Source organism: Anopheles arabiensis, chromosome 2 (assembly GCF_016920715.1).
Source record: "Anopheles arabiensis isolate DONGOLA chromosome 2, AaraD3, whole genome shotgun sequence".
NCBI classification, from domain to species: Eukaryota; Metazoa; Arthropoda; class Insecta; order Diptera; family Culicidae; genus Anopheles; species Anopheles arabiensis.
In genome coordinates this window covers 94,773,828-94,795,451 of record NC_053517.1, presented here as the reverse complement: position 1 = coordinate 94,795,451, position 21,624 = coordinate 94,773,828, and the positions used below count along the sequence as shown (strand labels likewise).

General features: G+C 40.6%; 1 protein-coding gene and 1 non-coding gene across 2 annotated transcripts; both read left to right on the top strand.

Moving 5' to 3' along the window:
- The first annotated feature begins 654 nt into the window (after positions 1-654).
- LOC120896058 (membrane-bound alkaline phosphatase-like) lies at positions 655-17,326 on the top strand. Its single transcript, XM_040299878.1, has 6 exons — positions 655-933; positions 2,625-2,759; positions 4,838-5,024; positions 6,126-6,298; positions 6,404-6,553; positions 16,265-17,326. The coding sequence occupies exons 1-6, from the start codon at positions 766-768 to the stop codon at positions 17,027-17,029; spliced, it is 1,578 nt and encodes a 525-aa protein (XP_040155812.1). The 5' UTR covers positions 655-765; the 3' UTR covers positions 17,030-17,326.
- Positions 5,408-5,479, top strand: Trnae-cuc. The gene has a single exon. It is a non-coding gene; the product is annotated as a tRNA-Glu (tRNA).
- Positions 17,327-21,624: the final 4,298 nt, after the last annotated feature.

The window sequence follows — 21,624 nt, the reverse complement described above, 5'->3', positions numbered from 1 at the left end:
CGACGACCCAAACCCCAAACGGGGCAGGCCGAGGGTCCGACACAAACGGCCGAAGGTGCTCGAGTGATCGAAGTGCGTTTGCCGTAGTCTCCGGGGGGACAATTGGGTCTGGGCTTGGGGCCGTGCGCAAAAATGCTCGACGAGTGCTCGCGTTCGTTCGTTTGCGCACGGCACCAGCAGCGTGGCGCACCGGGGGAGCCGCTACACATGGGGCGACATCTGTTTTGACGCGTAAGATACGCTTGAGATGCGCAACGTTACATGGGCGGTGCGGTGCAACTTTGATGCTAGAACTGTTGTACAAACTTAAATAGAACATTGGGAAATTAGAAAATATTTTGAAATTGCTTGAAATTACTTTGTGGTTTGAAAAACATAAATGGAGTATAAAATAACAACAAATCAACAACATGTGTACATACCAGTGCATTGAAAATGTTAAGGTTCAAAATAAAGCCGAAATTTTTTGTATTTTTGATCAGGATTTCTTTCTCTCAAATCAGACTTGAAGCCTTTGTCGTCTAAAAGATACACTCTACTTTGTTGCATTTCAGCTCTGCTGCCGTTGATTGTAGCGTGCTGCAGAACCAGAGGTACCAGATTCCTGTCCATCAAGCAATCGGAACAATCTTATCAGATGCCTATAAAACGGACCGGCATTGCATACGGCAACAGTTAGTACGGCCACAGGTACGGCAGGCTTACGACCGGTAACGCGCGGCAAGTGTTCGAGAAGTGACAGTCCAAAACCAAAACGGAACACTCATGAACCGTTGGGGCGCTTGGGAGGCTCTGCTGAGCCTGCTGCTTATCCTGGCAGTCGGTTCCTCGTGGATCCAGGTCGAAGGGCACGAAGAGCACGATGCTCACTACTGGAAGCATATGGCCCACGAGCTGCTGTACGAGAAGAAGGACTACACGATGCAGAAGATTGTAATTATCGTTGTGTGTGTGTGTGTTATGCGATTAGCTATTACTTTGTGCTGTGAAAGTGTGACTCCTTTGCTGTGACGTACACAGCAGTGACGTTAAACGTAGCATAATGAAAAGCTCCATTCTGATATGGTGTTTATGAATGAATCCACTCATTCAATGAAGCACATACACTGTATCATACCAACAAAAAGATAAGAATGATGTACATGGGGCGGGTGATTGGGAAAGAGCTTATCGTGATAGCAGCTTAGAGATATGAGTTTACCGCTGATTTCTTCTCCCTCAACTCCTGTGCTGCTTAATCGCGAACGGTTGCAACGGGGCATATCAACAGGCAATCCGGTGTAGTAATAGCCGATGATCCAGTTTGAAAATTACCGATTCAATTTCGATAACGGACAGCTGGGAATGGTCGTGCCGTTTTGCTCCTATCGTTTCTTGCTTATCGCGGAAAGTGAAGTGAAGATGTGCATTGCAATCGAATGGGTCATAAAGGAATTGAACTAATTTAAGCGTTGTTATCAGACAATCGGTAGAGCAGTGGATTGAGTAAATGTATATTGATACGTTATTAAAAATGAATTAATAGTTTGTGTTTGATTGCAGGAGTTCATCAACGGTAGAAACTAAAGTTATCGCTAGCATTGATGGAGTGACTTTGGCAAACGATTTAATAATGGTTGGACAGGTAGAAACTAAAAGAAGGTACTTGTTATCGTCTTTCTTTGGGAAACTCCTGTATAGTGTACGGGGTTTATGGAAACCTCCCAGTTTATGGGTCCTACTTACTATTCTTATGGAATTTACACGCTTTTCTACATGTCATTGGTATAATTCCGTACGCACAAGCCAGTTGGTGCTGATGCAAGCTTCAGTAATTGAGCTTGAGAACAAGTTGTTGAACATTTTTTCATAAATTTAGCCAAAAAGTTGATTTTTGCGTATCGTGACCAATCGAAATGAGTTAGTTCTACTCTTCAAACAACATCTCTAAGCATGGGTTGAATGATAAGGACAAAAACGGAGGACTTGCTTCAAAAAGCATTAGACAGAATCAGGCCTTAAATTAGATGATTTAGACTTTGCCTTTATACAAATGGTTCTAAGAATGGCCGGATTTGTGATATTGGATTAAGAGCTTTCATTTTGGAATGCAGATGACTACGAGATAGAACGAGTTTTTCAATTTGATTTGATTTGATCACAGAAGAGATGATACACTATTAAAAATATTATATTAAATAGGAGCTAGTGTCTGCGTTGATAAATTAAGCGTAGACTTAATACACATTCGTATGAATGATAGATGTCATTATGATTTATCTTCAATATTCATGAAATTACAAAGAATATCCTTGAGTTTACAGATAAGCATCGCTCGTACACACCGGTGCAGTATATCGTTTCGGCCATGTAATGCAAACGATTTCTCTCCCAACTCTTTCCTCCAATTTGCAACCATATGAAGTTTATATGACCAAAGCGATATGCGGCACCGTTGTCGGTACACAAATCTTCGTTGTGTTAAATTTAAAATACACCATACATCTTAATTTCATGGTAAAATCTTACCAATTTATTTCATTCAAATCTCTTATACACGTTTTTCTTATTTCCAACCACCGCACACCGACCGATTTACGCTCCGTTGGACCGCATCCTTTGGGCCGCCACACCATGCCAAGCAGAACATTGCCAAAAACATCATGGTGTTCGTCGGGGCGGGCATGTCCCAGACAACCGTGACTGGGGCCCGGTACTACAACGGGGGCGACAATGAAACGTTTGCCTTCGAGCGTTTGAAGTGGAGCGGAAATGCACGGGTAAGTATTGGATGTTGCTGCATTGCATCGTTTTTTTTTGCCTGCTCTTTTTATGTCTGTTGGGAATTGGGGAAGACAGCAGACAGCTCGGCCTGGGAAGCGTAGGTGCCTTGGTTTTGAGTGTAGGCACCATCCGGTCTCATGAAATCCAGTTGGAATGAAATTGAACTTGTTTTCGATTAGACTATTTCCTTTTATCGATATGATGATTGGGGTTGGAAAACGATACTAACTAACAGGATTGGATTGGATTTTAAAATGGAACTATGAGGTGATTGTGGTTCTTTTGAACCACATTGAGGAGAGGATAACAGGAATCGATTTATTCTATTTTATCTTACAAAAAGTCGTTATTTTGGAGTGCAGATAGATTTGAAAGGAATCCCTCTTGAATGGCTATTTAGAATTTGAGCTCTTTCCAAAGTTCTCGTGACTCTTTGCAAATTACATGTTTGAAGAATTCTTTTTTGACGCATCTAATTCGATGAAATGCTCACGTATGATAAAGTTCTGTGAAGTACTTCATTTGTTGTTCATATATTCTCAGTTGGATTTGTCAAATGCATCACGTAATTGATGGAAAATAAAGCATTTTTTTAAGTTATGAAATGACCGAAACATAGATACTATCAATACAGAGTTCAATGAGCTAATAAGCAATGTAAGAGGCTGCTTAGGGTCCTCGAGATCCGCTTTTTGCTATCACTTTAGTTGAGAATCCCTTAATCAGACTTTCCGATAGACGCATCAACAGGACCTTGATTAGTGTGACCACTTAGGGTATACGACAAGTTAATCCGTCCCTGACAGTACAGAAACTTAGCTTTTTTGACAGTTTTAGTATGACTATCGATGCTGCAAAATAAATCGATCGAAAAATCAAAAAATCGATGTAGGATAAATCGTTTGGAAAATACAAAAAGTATTAAGTTTTCCATACTTTTCTAATGTTAAAACTTGGATTCAGATTACATTGCATATTCAGATTGCATATTCGTGCCGCACATTAGTTGGTGATCTCCTACCTTATTTTTAATTAATTTAAATTATTTTGAATTTAAATCGTTAGTTAGATTGAAATTTAAAATTTGGCAAGTTATAACACACTTGTTACAATTAATGCCATTTTAGGACAGAAACTCTACTCTGTTCTAGAAAAGTTTCCTCCAAAGTATTGAGAAAAAAAGGATCATTGTCTGCCCGGAAGCTTCATTCATTTCGGGTCGTTTTGGAACCGTTCCATGCGTGCTGGTTTAACTCAACCAGAAAAATGCTCAATATCACTAGCGCACGTTTTCTCGCATGAAGCGAAACACACCGCCAGAGGGATAGACCGAACGAGTGAATGAGTGCTGTTAAGAGCGAAGAAACCTGGATGGGGTGGGAAAATTGCACCATGCACCTCACACACACACACAGACGCGTCCGGTAAATCGATTGGGGAAAATGTGTTCGATCGACGCAAGGGCAGACACGAAGAAGAGCGCACGCGGCGGGAAATATGATGGGGCGGCAAAGCAATTGTACGATGACACGTTGGAATGGGACCGTGCCCGGTGCGCTCCGGTGGGTTCTATTCTATTTTTCCGGTTATTGATTGGAAACACATGGTTTTCGAGTACGGTTCAGAAACGGGGGAAGCGTTCGAAAAAACAGAATGAACGGAGTGTACGTGCACCAGTGGACCATGATTTGTAGCGTCATTCTCCGCATTTTCCCGAAAGAATGGTGTGTGAGCTAGAGTTTGAGACCGTAAAAATTCCCACCGGACTCTCCCCAGCTCCGTAACGTAGGATGAGGCCACCATAAATTGGCCACTTAGTCGCGCTGGCGTCTCGTTCGGATGTCCAACCCAGGGACCCGGGTGTTGATGGGCCGCGCTATTTCCCGAGCTATAACAGTGAATGGGGAAATGAATGGATTTGTTTTGCTTTTCAGCTGAGCCACCCGAGCCCACCCGAATGGGAAGGGCATTATTTATCCCCCAGTGCTATGGGGACACTGGAAGCGTATTTCGTACTGAAAAGGCCGTTTTTATGTAGCTTTCTCTCTGCTTGCTTTCTCCCTCCCCACAACAGACGTACTGCGTCGATAGCCGCGTGCCGGACAGTGCCTGCGCCGGGACAGCCTTTCTGACGGGTGTGAAATCGAACCTCGGCACGGTGGCAATGGACCCGACGGTCCGCCGGGGCGAGTGTGCCATGGATCCGGCGAAACAACTGGCCTCCATCGCCAAATGGGCGCTCGAGGCGGGCAAAGCGGTTGGTAAGTGTTTTCACTTGACGCAGAAGTAGATTTAGTGTTGATCGCTTTGGGGTAGTGTTGTAACTCAATAGTAATATACTAGCAGGCTGTAGCAATGTCAGTGATTTATAGAACATCAATTGCAGTTAAACTGTTCAATTGTGTAATATTTCTTTTTGGATAGGTACTACTTCCTGCAGTAAGAATCAGTACAAGCAAATCAGTCTAATAATAACTATGTTTTAGCAGGCATGCGCAGACTGACTAACTATTTATAGAGCGATTGATTGAAGTGAATGGGCTGAGCAGAAGCGCAGCTAAGCCTCTGCTTGTTCATGAACCATATCCAAGGGGAGATCAGAAACGCTGATGATGTAGGTTGTTAGAATTGAGAAAGTAACAACTCCCATATTGTCTAGTGGTTAGGATATCCGGCTCTCACCCGGAAGGCCCGGGTTCGATTCCCGGTATGGGAAAAGGAGCTTTTTTTGTTTCTATCGTTTTCTCACGCTGTTCCGATTGAACAGATGATTGTCTCCTTTGGTGAAACATCATAACTCGCTTGCATTGTATATTGACGTACGTGCTGACGCTTTTTAGTTATAAAAATGAATGAATCAATACTTTTCTATTTTCATTTAAAGTTTAAATTTAAAATGAAGAATGAAAAATAAAAAAATTAGGCAAACAGTAAATTCATTCAAATTCAGAATATTTAGAAGATTCAGAAAAAGCGAGCTTATAATATAAGAGCGTAAAGCAAAAGAATAATATAAGAACGGATGACTAAAGTAAGAAAACATAAAGTTCTCTGTTCCTTCATGCATGCTTTTTCTTCTTCCTGTAACTAAAGTGTTACTAATATTTTAAGTTAAGTTAAGTATAGTAAATTGTTAAGTCAGTTTTAGTACGTTTAGTACGTATTAGTTTTCATTCAATATTTATTACTTTCTTTAAGATTTTTCCTTATTTTTAACAATGACTACTTTTATTTATAACACGGTTTTATTGAACTGTTTGACTTTATGAAGTTTCTGTAAAGTTACAGAACAAAAAATATGAGAAATAATGTTTTGTCAGCAAACAACGTTATAAACACACTCTTTTCCTCCCAACCCAAAGGTTTTGCGACAACGTCTCGCGTGACCTCCGGCTCGAACGCAGCCCTGTACGCGAACAGCCCGGACAGTCGGTGGGAAAACGATGCGGACGTTGGTGCTGGCGGATGCAATACCGCCACCGTACCGGACATTGCTCATCAGCTCATTCACGGTGACATTGGCAAGCAGTTTAAGGTGCGAGACAAATTTTTGCTGCCCCACTTGCTTCGCTCGTGCTTTAATGTGTGTTTCATTTTGCTATGTTTTTTTTCTCTTGCTTCTTCGCAACACGCTCAATAGGTGATTCTGGGTGGAGGGCGCAAACATTTCCTCCCCACCGTCGAGACGGACCCATCCGGTCAGCGGGGACAGCGCACCGATAGCAAAAACCTCATCAACGAGTGGAAACAATCGAAAGCGGGAGCGAATGCGACGTACATCACTACCGTGGTAAGTAAGACACAAGCGCACCTTTACTGTAGCTACCTTGTCTACTATCAGCAGTAGTAGCATCATTATAAATGGTAGATTTCGTAGTAGAGCTGTTCCAAACGATCGTTTGCGTTTCCCTTTTGCTGGAAAATTCATTAATTCAGCTCGCCAAACACATAATTCATCCGTGTTATTATGACCTCCCGAGCAAATCGCTCTCGAGAGAGAGACACACCGTCCTCACAACCATTGAGGCATCATAAAGTGAAAAACTTTTACGACTACATTTCGGATGTGTATGGAAATGGCCAACAATCGATGGGGAGTAGAAACAGTGTTTTTATTTTTGTTAGAAAAGGGACCATTCCACCATTCCAGAAAGCGTTCTACTGAGTTGGGGAGTCCGGGAGTTTCGGGTTTGGAGATGCATTTTAAGAAACGTAGGAAAATCACGTACGAAAAGCCATTATCACGTGCACAAGTTTATCTCGAATCCAATTTTTCTACACAAGTGGAAGAAGGTCCGCTTATCGACACCAAACTCCCAAACAAAACACCATTAACGAGAGACAGTTCCGTGGGTGAGTTCGATCTCGGAACTGCACAGCGAAGACACAACCGTGAAGAGCGATTTCGAAGGATTATTGTGCTTGTTTGGTTTTAATTTATCATTCCACCCGGAACTGCTTTCTTTTTGGGAGGCTCTTCGTGTTTTTTTGTATCTGCCAAGTGATTCCACTTTCGAGTGGAACCATCACCTAATAAAGACGTAATTCTCGCTGTTTGCCTCGCCGTATCTTGCGCGCGCGGGCGCGCTCACCAAAGCCCGACAGTTTTCGATAAAATCCTCCATGATTTATGGGCTGTTGGACGTCTGTATGTAAAAAAAAACCAACTCAAAACTCTTTTGAAGAACGATACTTGGCTCGGGTTTTTGAAATTCAACTACCCGACCTGCGGGAAGGTATGATGATTGCACGAGACCGGTTCGTGTAATTTATGTGCCTTTCGTTTGCAAATGATCTAAAGTAAGTTGTTGGGCAGTAGGATTGATGAATGGTGTTTGTTTTGTGTGCAATTTTGAAACCATGTGAGCGAATGTGTGCTCGGCAAGGAGCTTAAAGTTGGTGTTGTTTTAGTAGTTTTGGCGTTGGAAATTTTGGGAGTTATTTCTCGTACCAAATTAGGAGCATTTAAAGTGCTTTTGAAGACAATCTAGAGGGAACTAGACGTGGGGAGAATGAACGGATTAGTTCACTGAGTACTTTCCAGTGGGAAAACGAAGTGAGTTGAATTGTTTGAGTGCAATTAGTGTTTCAACGAAAGATTCCAGTTCGTAGAATGAAAAAACGAATGAAAGAACCTGTTTGGGTAGGTTTTGTTGTGTGAATTGTCCTTATTATTGAATTGTGAATAGGTTTATTCGAACTGTTTATAGATATATACACTGAGAACGTGGTAATCGGGAGAAAAGAGTGTAGTTGACCCATTTAAAGTCTGTACAGAAGAGTTAATTCAGTGTCTGCCGTTCCTATTTAGTTGTATTTTAGGAACGAACTTATTTATCCTTGATCTTAAAAATAAAGAATATATAAAGCTTTTTAATATGATAACTGTCTTCAAAGCATAGGAACACGAAGGTATTAAATTACCTTATAAATTGCCTCCACTTGGTTCGTTGGGCGTATGGACGCTTATGTTCTTCCCAACCTGCACCTTCAATAATTGCCCAATCGTTCAAAATCTTCCCTTATCGCTCAATCACTTCTCGTCCCAATAGTCCGGCGCCTATAAACCCAAGGACAAACCGATCAAACAGGGCATAACAGAGGGAAACCAAAATAACAAAAAAATACCAAAACAAAACCTATTCCCATTGACTTCCCATCCTGAACCCGCGTTAGCATTGCTTCCAAACGGGACAGCTCCCTGGGACCCACACGCAGGACACGGTTTGGATTTGATTTATCGTGCCGATGCGTTTTCTGTGTTCTGGCTCGGTTCGGCCGCTGGTGTGGCTGTGTTTCGGGACGGTGTAAAATGGCTGATATAAATCATTCGGCACGTCAATTGCCGCCGCCACTGGCGTGCACATCGGTCGGTGGTGGCCAACGACGAGCGAACGTGCAAACCGAACCGCAGCACGGAACGGATTGGCACACCTAGCGCGAAGGTGCAATGCGCTGGTCGATTTAATTCGAAAGATATTGGCATATAAGGTGTGCGGGGATGGGTTGGGGGAGGGTGGGTGACGGGGGAATGGAGTGGGGACAAACGGGAATGCATGAATGCGGTAGGAAAGCTAAAGCGGTCTTGATGAGAAGGGCCGCTCTCGGTTAGGTTCGGACTTCCGTTGAGGTTTTTTATTTTATTTTGATAACAACAAAAGTGTTTGGGAAAAGTGATACAAATATATCGTTTTTGAATTTTGAATTTTTCATTTCAATTTTCTTTAATGAATAATAAGACCATTTTTCTTTAAAACACTTTTACTAATTTACATACATTGCTGTTCCCTATTGATTTCACTCTACTTATTGCTCACTCTTTCCCCAAAAATTCTAGCAAAAGTTCGCAAACGTTTCACCAGTACGCAGATATTTATTATTTTATAGAGGCTTTGGGAGTTGCCTTTCCCAGACCGGGTCGTACGTTATAATAACACCGATCGAACGAGCTTTGCAAACTGCACACGAATTGCACCGCAAGTGCATTTCACACGTCGTTTTCTTGTTTCCATTCTCGGGTTTTTTGACCGAATGTGCCGCGCAAACGTGTCGCCAAAGAGGAAGTACGGACGCTTTGGCCAGTCCGCTTTGGCCGCGCCCCTGCTGGTATTGCGCTTCCCGTTTGAAGGTGGACGCGTTTGAAGTTTATCGTCACGTTCTGCGCGTACGGCGAACGTTGGGAAGGACCGCCAAAAAGAGAAAACCAAGCGCATCTCGCACACTTTATTCATTATTATTATTTCGATCGTTCGTTCTTTCGTTCTGGCAGTTGCATTCAGGGTCAGCGACTGGCATTCTAATATTTGCCAGCCAGCCATACACGATCACACGGTCTTTATTGTCAATCATTCGGGCGGGATGAGGGTGTGAGATTGTTATCAGATTTTTATATTCCCTGTGTCAATCTTGCGGTGAGTGCGCCTGCTGCTATTGGAATTTATGTTGCGAAATTTGTTGCTGCCCGATCGAAAGTCGTTGCTTTTTATGGATACGACCATACCGTCGTTTGTGGCGGTACTTTTGGGCGGTGTGCAGATGTGCAAGAACAGTGTGGTGGTGGTGAATGAAAATTGTTAAAATGAATATTTCGAGAAGAGAATTATTTTTTTATCAGCAAAAAATACTACACAAAGGGAATACTTGACAAAGATTACCAGCTGCATGAGACGATTTCAGCTGGAAATTACAAGCATTAGCTTTGAGTTTGATTTTTACAAAATATTTAAAAGCTCAGAAAAGTTCAAGCCCTTAAAGACCTTATAAAGTTATTAAAAATCAAATTTATAAATTTATAGTTTCAAACTCTTCATTTGAGTTATTCAAATAAACCATTAAATAAGAACCAAAACATACAATATTGCTTTTAAGCTAGAAGTTCAAATACTATAGCAGCACAATAATAAATACACTATATTACAACATCAGAAAAATGTTTTCGTTTCCTAAAACTTCTCAACAAAATGCTTTAAAAAGTAACAAACTATCAAACTGTTCAACGCACAAGATCGGCAAATGAGAAAAGCGCGGCCAACACGTCAAAATCATTTAAATTGAATACAAATTACTAACAAAATTTACCTCCCCAATTTTTATTTCCTTTTATCCGTTCTCGCGACTTCGCGGGAATTTATTTCACTTTTTTTAATTACTCTTTTTGTCAGTGTTACATAATGTTCAGGTTTTATAGGAATCAATTAGAAATGTCTGTTTTTCCTCCCCATTCCGATCCCCAAAAGTTCCTGCTTAATCGCTTGCGAGCAAATTTCGCACCAACCACAAGAACAACAAAAAAGCACAAATGATTGCCTGGAATCTTCCTTAATTGTGCCTCACCTCGCCCGAGCAGTTACAGTTGTAAAAATACTTTTATTCGAAACTTTGGCATTCCTTGCGGTGCTACTCCAAAGCGACACAGCACACCGGGCGCAAAGCAGCAACACTGCCGACAGACAGAAAAAAGGAAGGAGGAGGAGAAATTCATTAAATTTGATCATTGCCATTAATTAACGGTATAAAAGTGTGGCTACGGGCCGGCCTCGTACGCCACCAAATGCCGCCGACTTTTATTGAGACATAAAACTCTCCCGCTACACACGCACACAACCCCACACAACCGTCCACCATACCCATTCCCCATCAATGTGTTTATTGTTTTCGGTGTTCGGGCGCTGGTTTGGCTGATGTTATAAACAACGAGCTTCTTTAATTTCTTTTCGCAACTTTTGCGCAACACTCAAACTGCACGCAATGCAGCAGCATCACTATGCGACGATGACTTCGGTTCGGTCTGGTACTGGTACTGTTTTCTCGAGTTCCTGCCCCGGGTATCCACGAGATCGAGATTAGACCACAGAAAACCAATTAAAAGCAAATGTTTGCACAGAGGGTTAAGGGTGCGGCACACACGTGCGGCTGTACGCAATCCGGCCGATGGCTGTCCTCGGCACGAATCGCGGCTTGCATCGATTACCTTGGTGGCTGCGGTCTAGCCAGGCTGTTGGTGCATTGCGGATGTGTGAAAGCTTCTCGATTAAGTACACTTCTGTACTGAATTGATTACAATTGAGTCAGACGGTGTTGGAATGTGTGTGAGTGTAAAAGTTGTATTTCTTTAAAGTAGAAATGAACGAATGCAATTCAGTTCGTACAACATTCGTGTATCGATTCCAATAAAACGTGTAAGAAATCATTTATAGTGTAAATTCGCTCTCAAAACTTATGTCTATTTTCACGATAAATGAACAGTAAACTATGATAATTATTGTGCTTAATTTCAGGTTAATTGGTTGTTAATTTGCTGCAGTCTAATTTTGTTGTTCCCTAAAGACATGCCAATAAGCGCATTTAAAGTGCCGATTATGTGACTCAATCGCTTGAGAAAAAGTATCAAAAATGCTCATTTTCTATTATGATCCGTGTTAGAGCACTCAATTTGTCTCTGGTTTGATATATCGTACTGAACGAAGGTCATTTGCATTACCTGGCTCAAACGTAGACCGTTTTTTGACCAACAGCTTTCCGTCAGGTTAAAGCTACGGAAGTGGTTTTGTTTTACGGTTTAACTACTAAATACATGCAATACGTTTGGTTTAAAAATATGTAATTACATTCAGAAGGGATTTTTGTAATTATTTACTTAAAAAGGATGGAAATAACAAAATGCACACAAAAATGGGAAACGTATCAAAAACGCTACTTTGCATGACATTGCCAAAAATATTTTAAGAACAATGATACGCCACACGTATACATAATTATAAATTGGTACGATACTTCCTGCGTTCCGCGATGCAGTTTGTTTCAACTAACAAAGCCATTTGAGATCGATTTGGCAGCAATGTCTCGAGTCAACGAAAGAAGTCTCTAACAAGCTTGTATAATACCGATTTCGTTTCAGTTCGTGTAGCGCGGTTTTGTTTGATACTTTTCCGTTTGAATTAGATAATCGACACTAAAGTCTGATACATTGATTTGATATGGTTTTGGAATAGAGTGATTTTAACGAATACTGTAATGTCATTCTATAGATATTGCATCATCGATAAGGGAACGAAGTTTAGGACAAAAGAGAACAAAAAGCTTTTTGTGAAGAGTAGTGTATGCACCACAAGAGTTAGGGGGACACTCGACAAGATGTACGATCCAACAAAACATGCCCGTCATGACTTGAACCCCCAGTATGGACCTAACTCTCAATACGCAAGACTGACTATCCCGCAACGGAAAAACCAATTAGGTCTCTGATAAGAAGCTTGCTGAATGGATAAGGCATCGCTAGACCTACTATGGTAGTTACGTTGGAATGAATTAAGGACGGATGGTTTCGTAGTATTTCCTTTTCTCTTTGCAATATGGTCTGCTATCGTTGTCTACTTACATGATTTGTATTTCCTTCACACTCTCTGGATATAGTAAATTGGTTTTTGCTTTTAGGGTATTGTAAAAGGATTATTTTTGTATTACTTTTTCGAAAAGGGGAATTACTTTTTATAATGAATTATTTAACCTATTAATGATGTTTAAACTTTATAAGTTAAGAGGATGACGATCTACTATAAAAATATGCTTTACAATAGAAAAACATAGGAGTGTAACGAAATGATATGCGACTAGTAATTTAAAAAAAAATAATACTACAGCTAAGACTTGTACTATTACTACTACTACAACTACTACAACAACTACTACAGCAAGTACCTCAACTTATATTTCTACTTCTTCTGCTACTACTACAGCTACCACTACTACTACAACTACCACTACAACAATAGCTACTACTATTAACTCTACTACTATTGCTACTACTTCTGGCACTATTACTTATACTTCTAAAACTTCTATTATTTTGAGTTATTCTACTACTAATAATAATATTGCTACAGCTTCCACTACTACTAATACTATTACAGCTACTTCTTCCTTTACTATTACTGCCTCTACTACTGTTACTTTTAATGCAGATCCAAAACATAACAACCATTAGCACAATTGGAATATCTACATAAATTGAACATCCGAATTTAAGACAAAATACTATTGAGGCTATTTTTACTTAAGCTTCCTGAATTAAACGATAATGGAGTATGGTGGACCCTTATTTTTAATCTTAAATGGTTGAGTACAATTCAGATGCAAATCTTTTTGTTGAAAGAGCTTTCGCGTTTGGTAAACTATACATTTCCAAAACCACGCCATTCGACAACACACTTTCTCGGGAATAGGCTGATTGTATATGTAATACTGTACAATTATATTGATGGTATATACCAGGGGTCTCCAAACTACGGCCCGCGGGCCGCATGCGGCCCTCAAGAGCTTATAATGCGGCCCACGATGACTTTGCCAGAGTTAATATAAATATTTCGTTATTATGAATTTTTAAAATTAAAATGTATTTTTTACTTTTCTCAGATAAAAATCAAGCTATAGTAACACGAAACTGTACAAATATCGTTGGTATTTTATTATAAAAACGAGATTTAAACGTTTACTCATCAGTTAAAGGTAGCGTCAAATGGCCCTCAACATAATTATTTTTGAAGCAATGCGGCCCGCGAGCTGAAAAGTTTGGAGGCCCCTGGTATATACAAATCTTTTGACAGCTTCAACTAATACTGAGTAATTCTTAGCTGAATGGACATAATTGATCATCTAGAATTAGTTGTGGTCTTTGTTTGAACTAGCTTTTGCAGAACCTTGCAAATACTATCAAATTCATATGGAATGTAACAATTCCTGCAACTGATAGAATTAACAAGTAAAACTTGTAAGTATACACAAACAAGCCGTTTAAAAATTATACGCCATTTGTGAGAGTGTAAGTAGATAATCTATCAAACTAACAAAACAAACAATTGAATAGCACACAAAACGCATATCGTTGCAAAAGTTACAATGAGCTCACATGTACTACAAATTCTATCAATATTACTCTAACCCTTCCCGTGCACCTAATTCCCAATTAAACGAGAGCACACACTGTTCCCTCCGAACAGGACAATCGAATAAAAACTGACTCTGACGCTGCATGTGCTACAAAAGTTTGTCTTTTGACTCCCCTTGCCTAGCCGTTCAATTAGCATCACAGCATCCGGCAGGCATCCGACGAGACGCCGAAACATGGCACATCGAGGGGTCCGAATCTTAATCAGTATTTTAAATATTTATTAAATTTCACCCCTCCCACTTTGGCTCGTTTTGCTCGTGCTTTGCCCTTCTTAGTCTTGCCCTATCTTGTTTGATTCGCAAGCAAGCAAACACCAAACCCTCGCTTTAAAAGCGTAACTGCAACTGGAAACAGCGTAATGATGCGGCCAGCCTGACGTCGACGTGATTCTTTCTCGTTCTCATTTTTTCTTCCATTCCCGCTGCTGAATGTGATGTGGTACAAAACGAACGCACACACACACACCACCGGAAACACCCTCGCTTGAGTGGAAAACGTTGAGTTCGTCCTCCCTCGTCGTCCTTCGCGCTCGTGCTGCCAGGTTATTTGATTTGATTTGCAATCCCATTTAGCGGCGAAGCAATATCGCGTACGGAACAGAGTGCTTTATCTCTGTGTGTGAAGGATGTATTGTGTGTGTGTGTGCGTGTGTGTTCGCCGGATGTTCCTCTTGCCGGATGTTCGCATTGTTCACGTACTTTTGTTATCGGCGGAAGGAGCGAAATGTTGTACAAAATTGCAAAAAAAAAGAACGGATTGGGTCGTCCGAGGAGAGTATTGTGGCAAATATGCTGTTTAATAGAAGGTTTGAATTGTGCAATTTGCTTTAAACGATGTTAATGGTTCTTTATATGTTATGGATTTGTTGCAGTGTTTGATATATTTTATCATTCAACTTCATTTATTTCACTAAAGCATTTCAGTTCCAATTCGTTCTAATTAAAATATCTTTTTTTTTTCAAATATTTTTCTTCGTTGGCACAACGCATTGTCGGTCCAGGCCTGCCTCTACCACTAGTGGGCTTGGCTTTCAGTGACTTATTGCTTACGCTTTTTATAGCTTAAATTTACACACAAAATTTGCAAAACAAATTATGAAAATAAGAGAACTATAAGACTAAAAGAAGATTTGCTTTTAAAAAAAATGGTTTAATTCAATCTTTTTGATAGAAATTAGAGAGAGAGAGTAACTCATTGAGTGTTTTTGATAGGATTACATACTACGAACAAAATCCTTACCCAGAACACATGTAAAAAGTGAACTCGGTCACACATTACATAGTTTTCCAAGTCAGTTTCGAATGTTAACATTGTTATTCACCGTATCCAAGATGTTTTTCAACAGCTGTCAAATGGTTTAGTTATTTCGAAATGAAATTTCAGCTTCAACACATGATTTTCAACACCTCACAAAACAAAAACTGTTAAACTCAATCCAGCTTGAGATGTGTTGAAAATCATGCTGTAGAAATTAAAAATTATCATGATGAAAATGAAATGTCAGAGTGGAACAACATTTTGCACGCGGAGAATAACAATGTTTACATTCGAAACTGGCGGTCCCGTGGTACAGTCGTCAACTCGAACGACTCAATAACATGCCCGTCATGGGTTCTAGCCTAGAATGGACCGCCCCCTCGTAGCAAGGATTGACTATCCGGCAGCTTGGTTATAAATTAAGTCTCGAAAGCCTGTATAGGCCGGCATACCCGCGTAGGACGTTACGCCAAATAGAAGAAGAAGAAAACATTCGAACATGACTTGGAAAACCCTGTATTGATAACTTTAGTTAAATACTCGTAATAAACCTGAGATTACAGTGTTGTTCTGAACAGTTTCCAATTTAAACTGCATTATTCAACGCTTACGAGATGTTTTTCAAAAACTGTCATACAATTGTGACAGCTGTGCTGTAGAGAACCATCTTCCAAGTGTTGAATAATGCTGTTATTGGTGTATTACTAGTGCACATGCATAATATTCACTATTCTTTTTATTAAATATTGTACACTTAATAACATCATTTTCTTCTCTATCAACCCTCCACACACACAGAACGAACTGGCCAGCCTGGACACGTCCAAGATTGACTACCTGTTCGGTCTGTTCGACTACGACCACCTTCCGTTCAGCGCGGACATTGCCAACGGCAGCGTCACACCCGCCCTCGTCCGCATGGTGCACTACTCGCTCGAGATGCTGCAGAAAAAGGAACACACCAACGGCTACCTCCTGTTCGTCGAAGACGGTAACATCCGGCGGGCCCACGGTCAGAACAAACCGCGCAAAGCGTTCGACCAGGTGCGCCACTATGCGAACGCCTTCAACATGGCCCACATGATGGCGAACGAGCAGAACACGCTGCTCATCTCGATGAACGACGTGGGGAGTACGCTTTCCCTGCCCGGCTATCCGGCCCGTTCGTCCGACCTGTTGGACACGGCCGCCGGAACCAGCAGTGCCGATGGGTTGCCTTACCTCGGGCTTACCTACGCCACTGGTCCAGCATACTCGACGTACTATCGGACCGGGTCGGGTCGGCTAGACCCGTTGGAGGTGCTGCAGAGTGTGCCGAACGGGCTGGAACGTACCTGCCCGGCACTGGTCCCGATGGCGGAAGGGGCTGACGGTGGGGAAGATGCGACCGTGTATGCTTCCGGTCCGTGGGCGTTCATGCTGTCGGGAGGCTACGAGCAGCACTTTGTGGCGCACACGATTGCGTTCGCTTCCTGCATCGATGGTGCGTGCGATGGGGCGGCCACGTTAGTCCTTTCCACCGCGACGATGATGGCCGCCCTCGGTGTGCGGCTGTTTGTGTAGAGTATTTGGAATTGTTTGATGTAACAAATGCCCAATGGAAGGCGAAATGAGAGACCGAAGTATCCACTTTTTGTACAGAACCATGCCCAGAATAGTCTATTTGATGCGCAAGGGAATGTACAAAGATATAGAAAATGGGTTGAAAATACTTAAAAAGACAGGAAAATGTAGAGAAAAGAAGGTGGCATTGACTTGGGATGGTTTTTTGTTTAAATAAGAAGATGTTAGCGTAAAGAAAAAGTAGTAAAATTGCAAAAGTGTTTTTGAAAGATTTGAAATAAAGAAGCAAAAACAAGACAGTGAGTGTGTTTTAATATTTTAATCAAATTATGTTCAAAAATAGTTCTCTAATTTCAATAAAATATTTAATGTAGATTACTAATCACCATAATACCAATGGATGAAGTAATGAAACAGTCAAGCATATCTCCTGCATACTTATGCACGCTTTAATGATTAATGAGCACAAATCAACCGTCTCGAGTGTCACTTGTCAACTTGTCAGTCTATCGTTAAATTAGCGTCGAAACACCCCGAAAACCTTCAATGCTCGCGTTGCAAATATATTCGCCACAATTCCCACAATTCGGCTTCCACGGCAAAGCGCAAAAGTTTTTTATCCAAGCAGCACTTTCGAAAGTGTACCTCGCTAAGCTTATTAGCATAAAAACCAGTTTTACGGCTTCGTTCCAACGAGCGGCCGTCGGTACGTTGTTTTCCTTCATGCTGAAAACTCGTTTGCGCGTACAGTTGGCTTTAGCTCTGTGGCACCTCAAAGCTCTTTTTGACCGCCCTTGTTTGGTTTAAAAGGTTTGGTAGTTTTGTACCAGCAGGATACACCATGTCTGAACACTTTGTGTTGCTTCTTGATGTGTTGAAATGTTCAAAACAAGAGTTAGCATTAGTATGCCGTTTAAAAGGGGTAGTAGAATTATTTGTGGGTTGTATTGTTGTAGTTGATTTGATAGTTTTTTTAAAGCAGTGTTTCTTTTTCTACGTTATTTTGATGTCCCTAATTGAAGACATAAGTTTAAATGGCATACAAAAAATGTTTAAAATGCATCAATTCATTTCTAACAATTTGAGCGAATCGAAGCGTTTCTATGTTAAGCGTTAGGAAACAGGGCGGAGCTAAGCATTCTCAGAATTGTTTGAAATAAAAGGGCAACGGTACAAACATTGAGAAGGGTGAAAATCCGAAGCACCCCGAAGCAGAGCCGACAATGATCCGAACGTACTGCTCGAAACTACCCTTAAAGTGCTCGAAGTCGTGGTGCTAGATTGAAACTGACTAAGTAATGTGTACAATAGTAAAAGTCTGCATAATATACCAGTCAGAGTGAACATTTAAATGGTAAAATTAATCTGTACTAATATTTGAATAAAGTACTGTTAAGACGATACATAAAAGTGGTTAACGAGTCCAAACAGTATGTAGAAAAATGTAAATTTCCCGCAATGTCGAGACGTGTAGTTCGTAAGCTTAATACAGTAAATTTACTTTAACTCTTTTTTTTTCTTCTGCTCCCCTGTCTATGAAAAATGTTCCACCTTATCCCTCGGGAGGAAATCCGCAAAAGGGACGCTCCTTCGATCTGGGGGATTTATTTTTCCCTTCCCGCACATGCGCATTGCAAAACACTGCAAAGAAAACGTTTTACAGTACTGTACTTTTCACGTTTCGATGCGAGTGGATGTTTGCGGCAAATTTTGCCTGGATTTGTTGGATGAGTTGATTTGTAACATATTTTATGCCGAATTCAGAAAGACAATCACAGTTTGTGTACATTTTTGTGATTGCACGATTCTAGTATTACCTGACACTTGAGTGTTCTTAAGACGCAAAAGCAGAAGTACCGATGAATTCATACGCTGGGTGATTGATCAACTCCGAACGGCGAGTTCGTTTAGGAAAAAAGCTATTTTTGTAAACATAATTTGCTATTGTTCTCTATTTTCCAACATAGTAGAGCGCTGTTAAACACAGTTAGCAAGATCAGCAGGTCCACCAATAAGCACACATTATTTAGCTTCGATAAGGGACAATTTGTATTCTTAGAGATGCTGTAAATAACCATAATTAAAACTTATCGTAAAAAAGTCGATTTCACATAAAAATTAATATAAACTATTTATTATATTGGATGACAACATAGAAAAAAAAAAACACATTTCGCTTCAGCTCGATTTAGGTTTGCTGTCGTAGGATTGTGCGCACGAAAACGAAGCGGTGAGTTCCGATGAGTTCATACGCTGTATTCCATATGCGTTGTAATGGGTAGATAGAAAAACTACCGTTTTTAAGCTAAATTTTTACAACAAAGCTATCAATACGATAAGAATAACATAAGGTAGTGTTAAAATTGTCTATAAAACAGGCAAAAACACGTAATAAACGGGGAAATTACATTGATGCCGAGAAGGGCGAGAACAGATGAGTTCATACGCTTGGCGGGGAATGCGCATTAGAAGAAACTCTGAGTATCAGTTTTCCGTTATTCCGAGTACCCGAAGGCTTCAATTTGGTGTACTTAAAAAATGATGTGCGTAGTTTTACGATACTTTTTTATTCGTTGGTCATGAAAACCAAAAAGGGTTCATATAGTTTTTTCATATAATCTGCTTTTATATGTCGCTACAAAAGTGGTCATTCTAGGTTCTCTGTCTTCCATTTTATAAAGTAAAATAAGCCCAGCTATTACTTTATTGAGTTGTCATTTCTCTCGGTAGAATTACGTTTTGGAGATAGGATCGAATGAAAGTTGATCTCCATCTGGCCTTGTATAAGTCATCGCGTCTATTAATTATACCAAAGTGTTCGACGACAAGGTCCGATCTAGGGCGTAAAAATCTAGCGAATTCAAAGGAAACAAAAAAACTGCTAACATTGGAAGCCCAAGACTTGGTCAGGCAATTGCCTCAAACAATCCACATCTTGATATGTTAAATTATACAAAAGTTTTTTTTCTTCCAAATGATACAATGAAGCCGTACAAAGGAAATTCTTGGAATATTCTATTTGAAACCTTCGTAGTAATAGAACAAAAATGCTTCACTGCTTGCATCCTGTAGCAGAATGATTTGGGGAAGAAAAACAATGATCATGCGCAAAAGGTAGGTTTGGAAAATTTACCAAACAAAGCAAGTAATGCTGGACGGGAAGATAACATTCAACCAAAGTAACGCAATACAGTTGAAGGTATTTTTATACTTTATAACAACTATTTACATGTAACCTTTAGGATAATTTCTGAATATTCTCAACTATTGCATATTCACAAGTTCAAAAAAAGAGTTTTTCTCAGTTGATGGAAAATTTTGACTAAACACGAGCTAGCTTTTGCGGAAATAAATGTCTTTCACATTAATAATAAAGCAAAATGTTAAATCTTGCCTTGAGTGTTATGAAAAGTTGTTTGACCTTTATGCATGTTGATATAGCATGTAGCAGGAATAAAACAGGATCAAAAGCTGATAGACACTCTCAGAATTTAAAATGAATGCGGAATTGATGTGTATCTGTACTGTTTGCTGTAACTGGAATCAAGTCTTGGAACAATATAGACGCTAATTGTTTGGAAGAGTGTTTTGTAAAATCATCAATGTGTTCATCGTTTATAATTTGAAGTTATCGATTTTATTGTTATTTTATGTTATTTTATGTTATTAAACGACAACGAGTTAATAGAACTATAGTTGGCAAACGGTTAGGTTGAATGAATTTCAGTGTTTTTATAATTATTTCTTAATCATATATTTTTCTTATTTTCATCTGATATGTTTCTCCCTTATCCAGATTACGTTGTATGTGAATTTTTGGAAATTATTGCCGTTCCTCCAACGAGGTTTCGAAACGACCGAGGCCGAAAGCGATCACAGAAAACCAATCGCACACACTACAAAGTGATTGTTTTATTGCGCTTTTAGTACTCTGGCGGCATTCGAGCAAAACTGTGTGCAGTACATTGAGTACATTGCTTTTTGAGCCTCTCTCTCTTGTTGCACCAACGCTACATGCATTTCAAGGCAACCAGCTCGTGTCGCTTTCGAAGATGAAGGATGGTCAGCATCGTCTTTAGTTTGGCGTTATCGTCGCCCGGCAATCGCTACCTCGTACAATCTTGTCCTGTTGCTTGTTGGCGAGGGATGAAGGGAAGGAAGGACGGTAAAACTGCCACTACCGGGAAAGGCAGCGGCACAAGCAGCGGCCGCCGCTGCGAGTCGAGTGCAATTAAAACCCGAACCAATACGGCCCACGGTGACGTGCGTTGCATGTGCAATGGGAATTGCGCTGCACCCATCGGAAACGATCAGCCGAGCGATGGGTGGAAGAAATGGGTTGGATTGGGGAAGAAGTAGGCGACGGAAAGATTCGAATACGTATCTCAGATGAGATGCGATCGTTTTTCTGCTCGTATAGTGCTCTCTGTATGTGTGGTTGTTGGTGCACCGCCACCTCGCTGTGGCCTTTTTTGAGAGCAAAGGCAACACTAATTAATTAACAATCCGGCTCCGCACCAAATCGAGGTTCGTAGCGGCCCTGCAGCGCTGTTTTCGGTCATAACCAGGGTGGTGGAGTGTGGTGGGGTGATGGT

Bases quoted from the DNA above. Each gene is read 5' to 3' on its own strand.
- LOC120896058 (XM_040299878.1), top strand. From the start codon at position 766: ATGAACCGTTGGGGCGCTTGGGAGGCTCTGCTGAGCCTGCTGCTTATC. The intron at 2,760-4,837 runs GTAAGTATTGGA...TCCCCACAACAG, and splicing joins AGTGGAGCGGAAATGCACGG to ACGTACTGCGTCGATAGCCG. The intron at 6,554-16,264 runs GTAAGTAAGACA...CCACACACACAG, and splicing joins CGACGTACATCACTACCGTG to AACGAACTGGCCAGCCTGGA.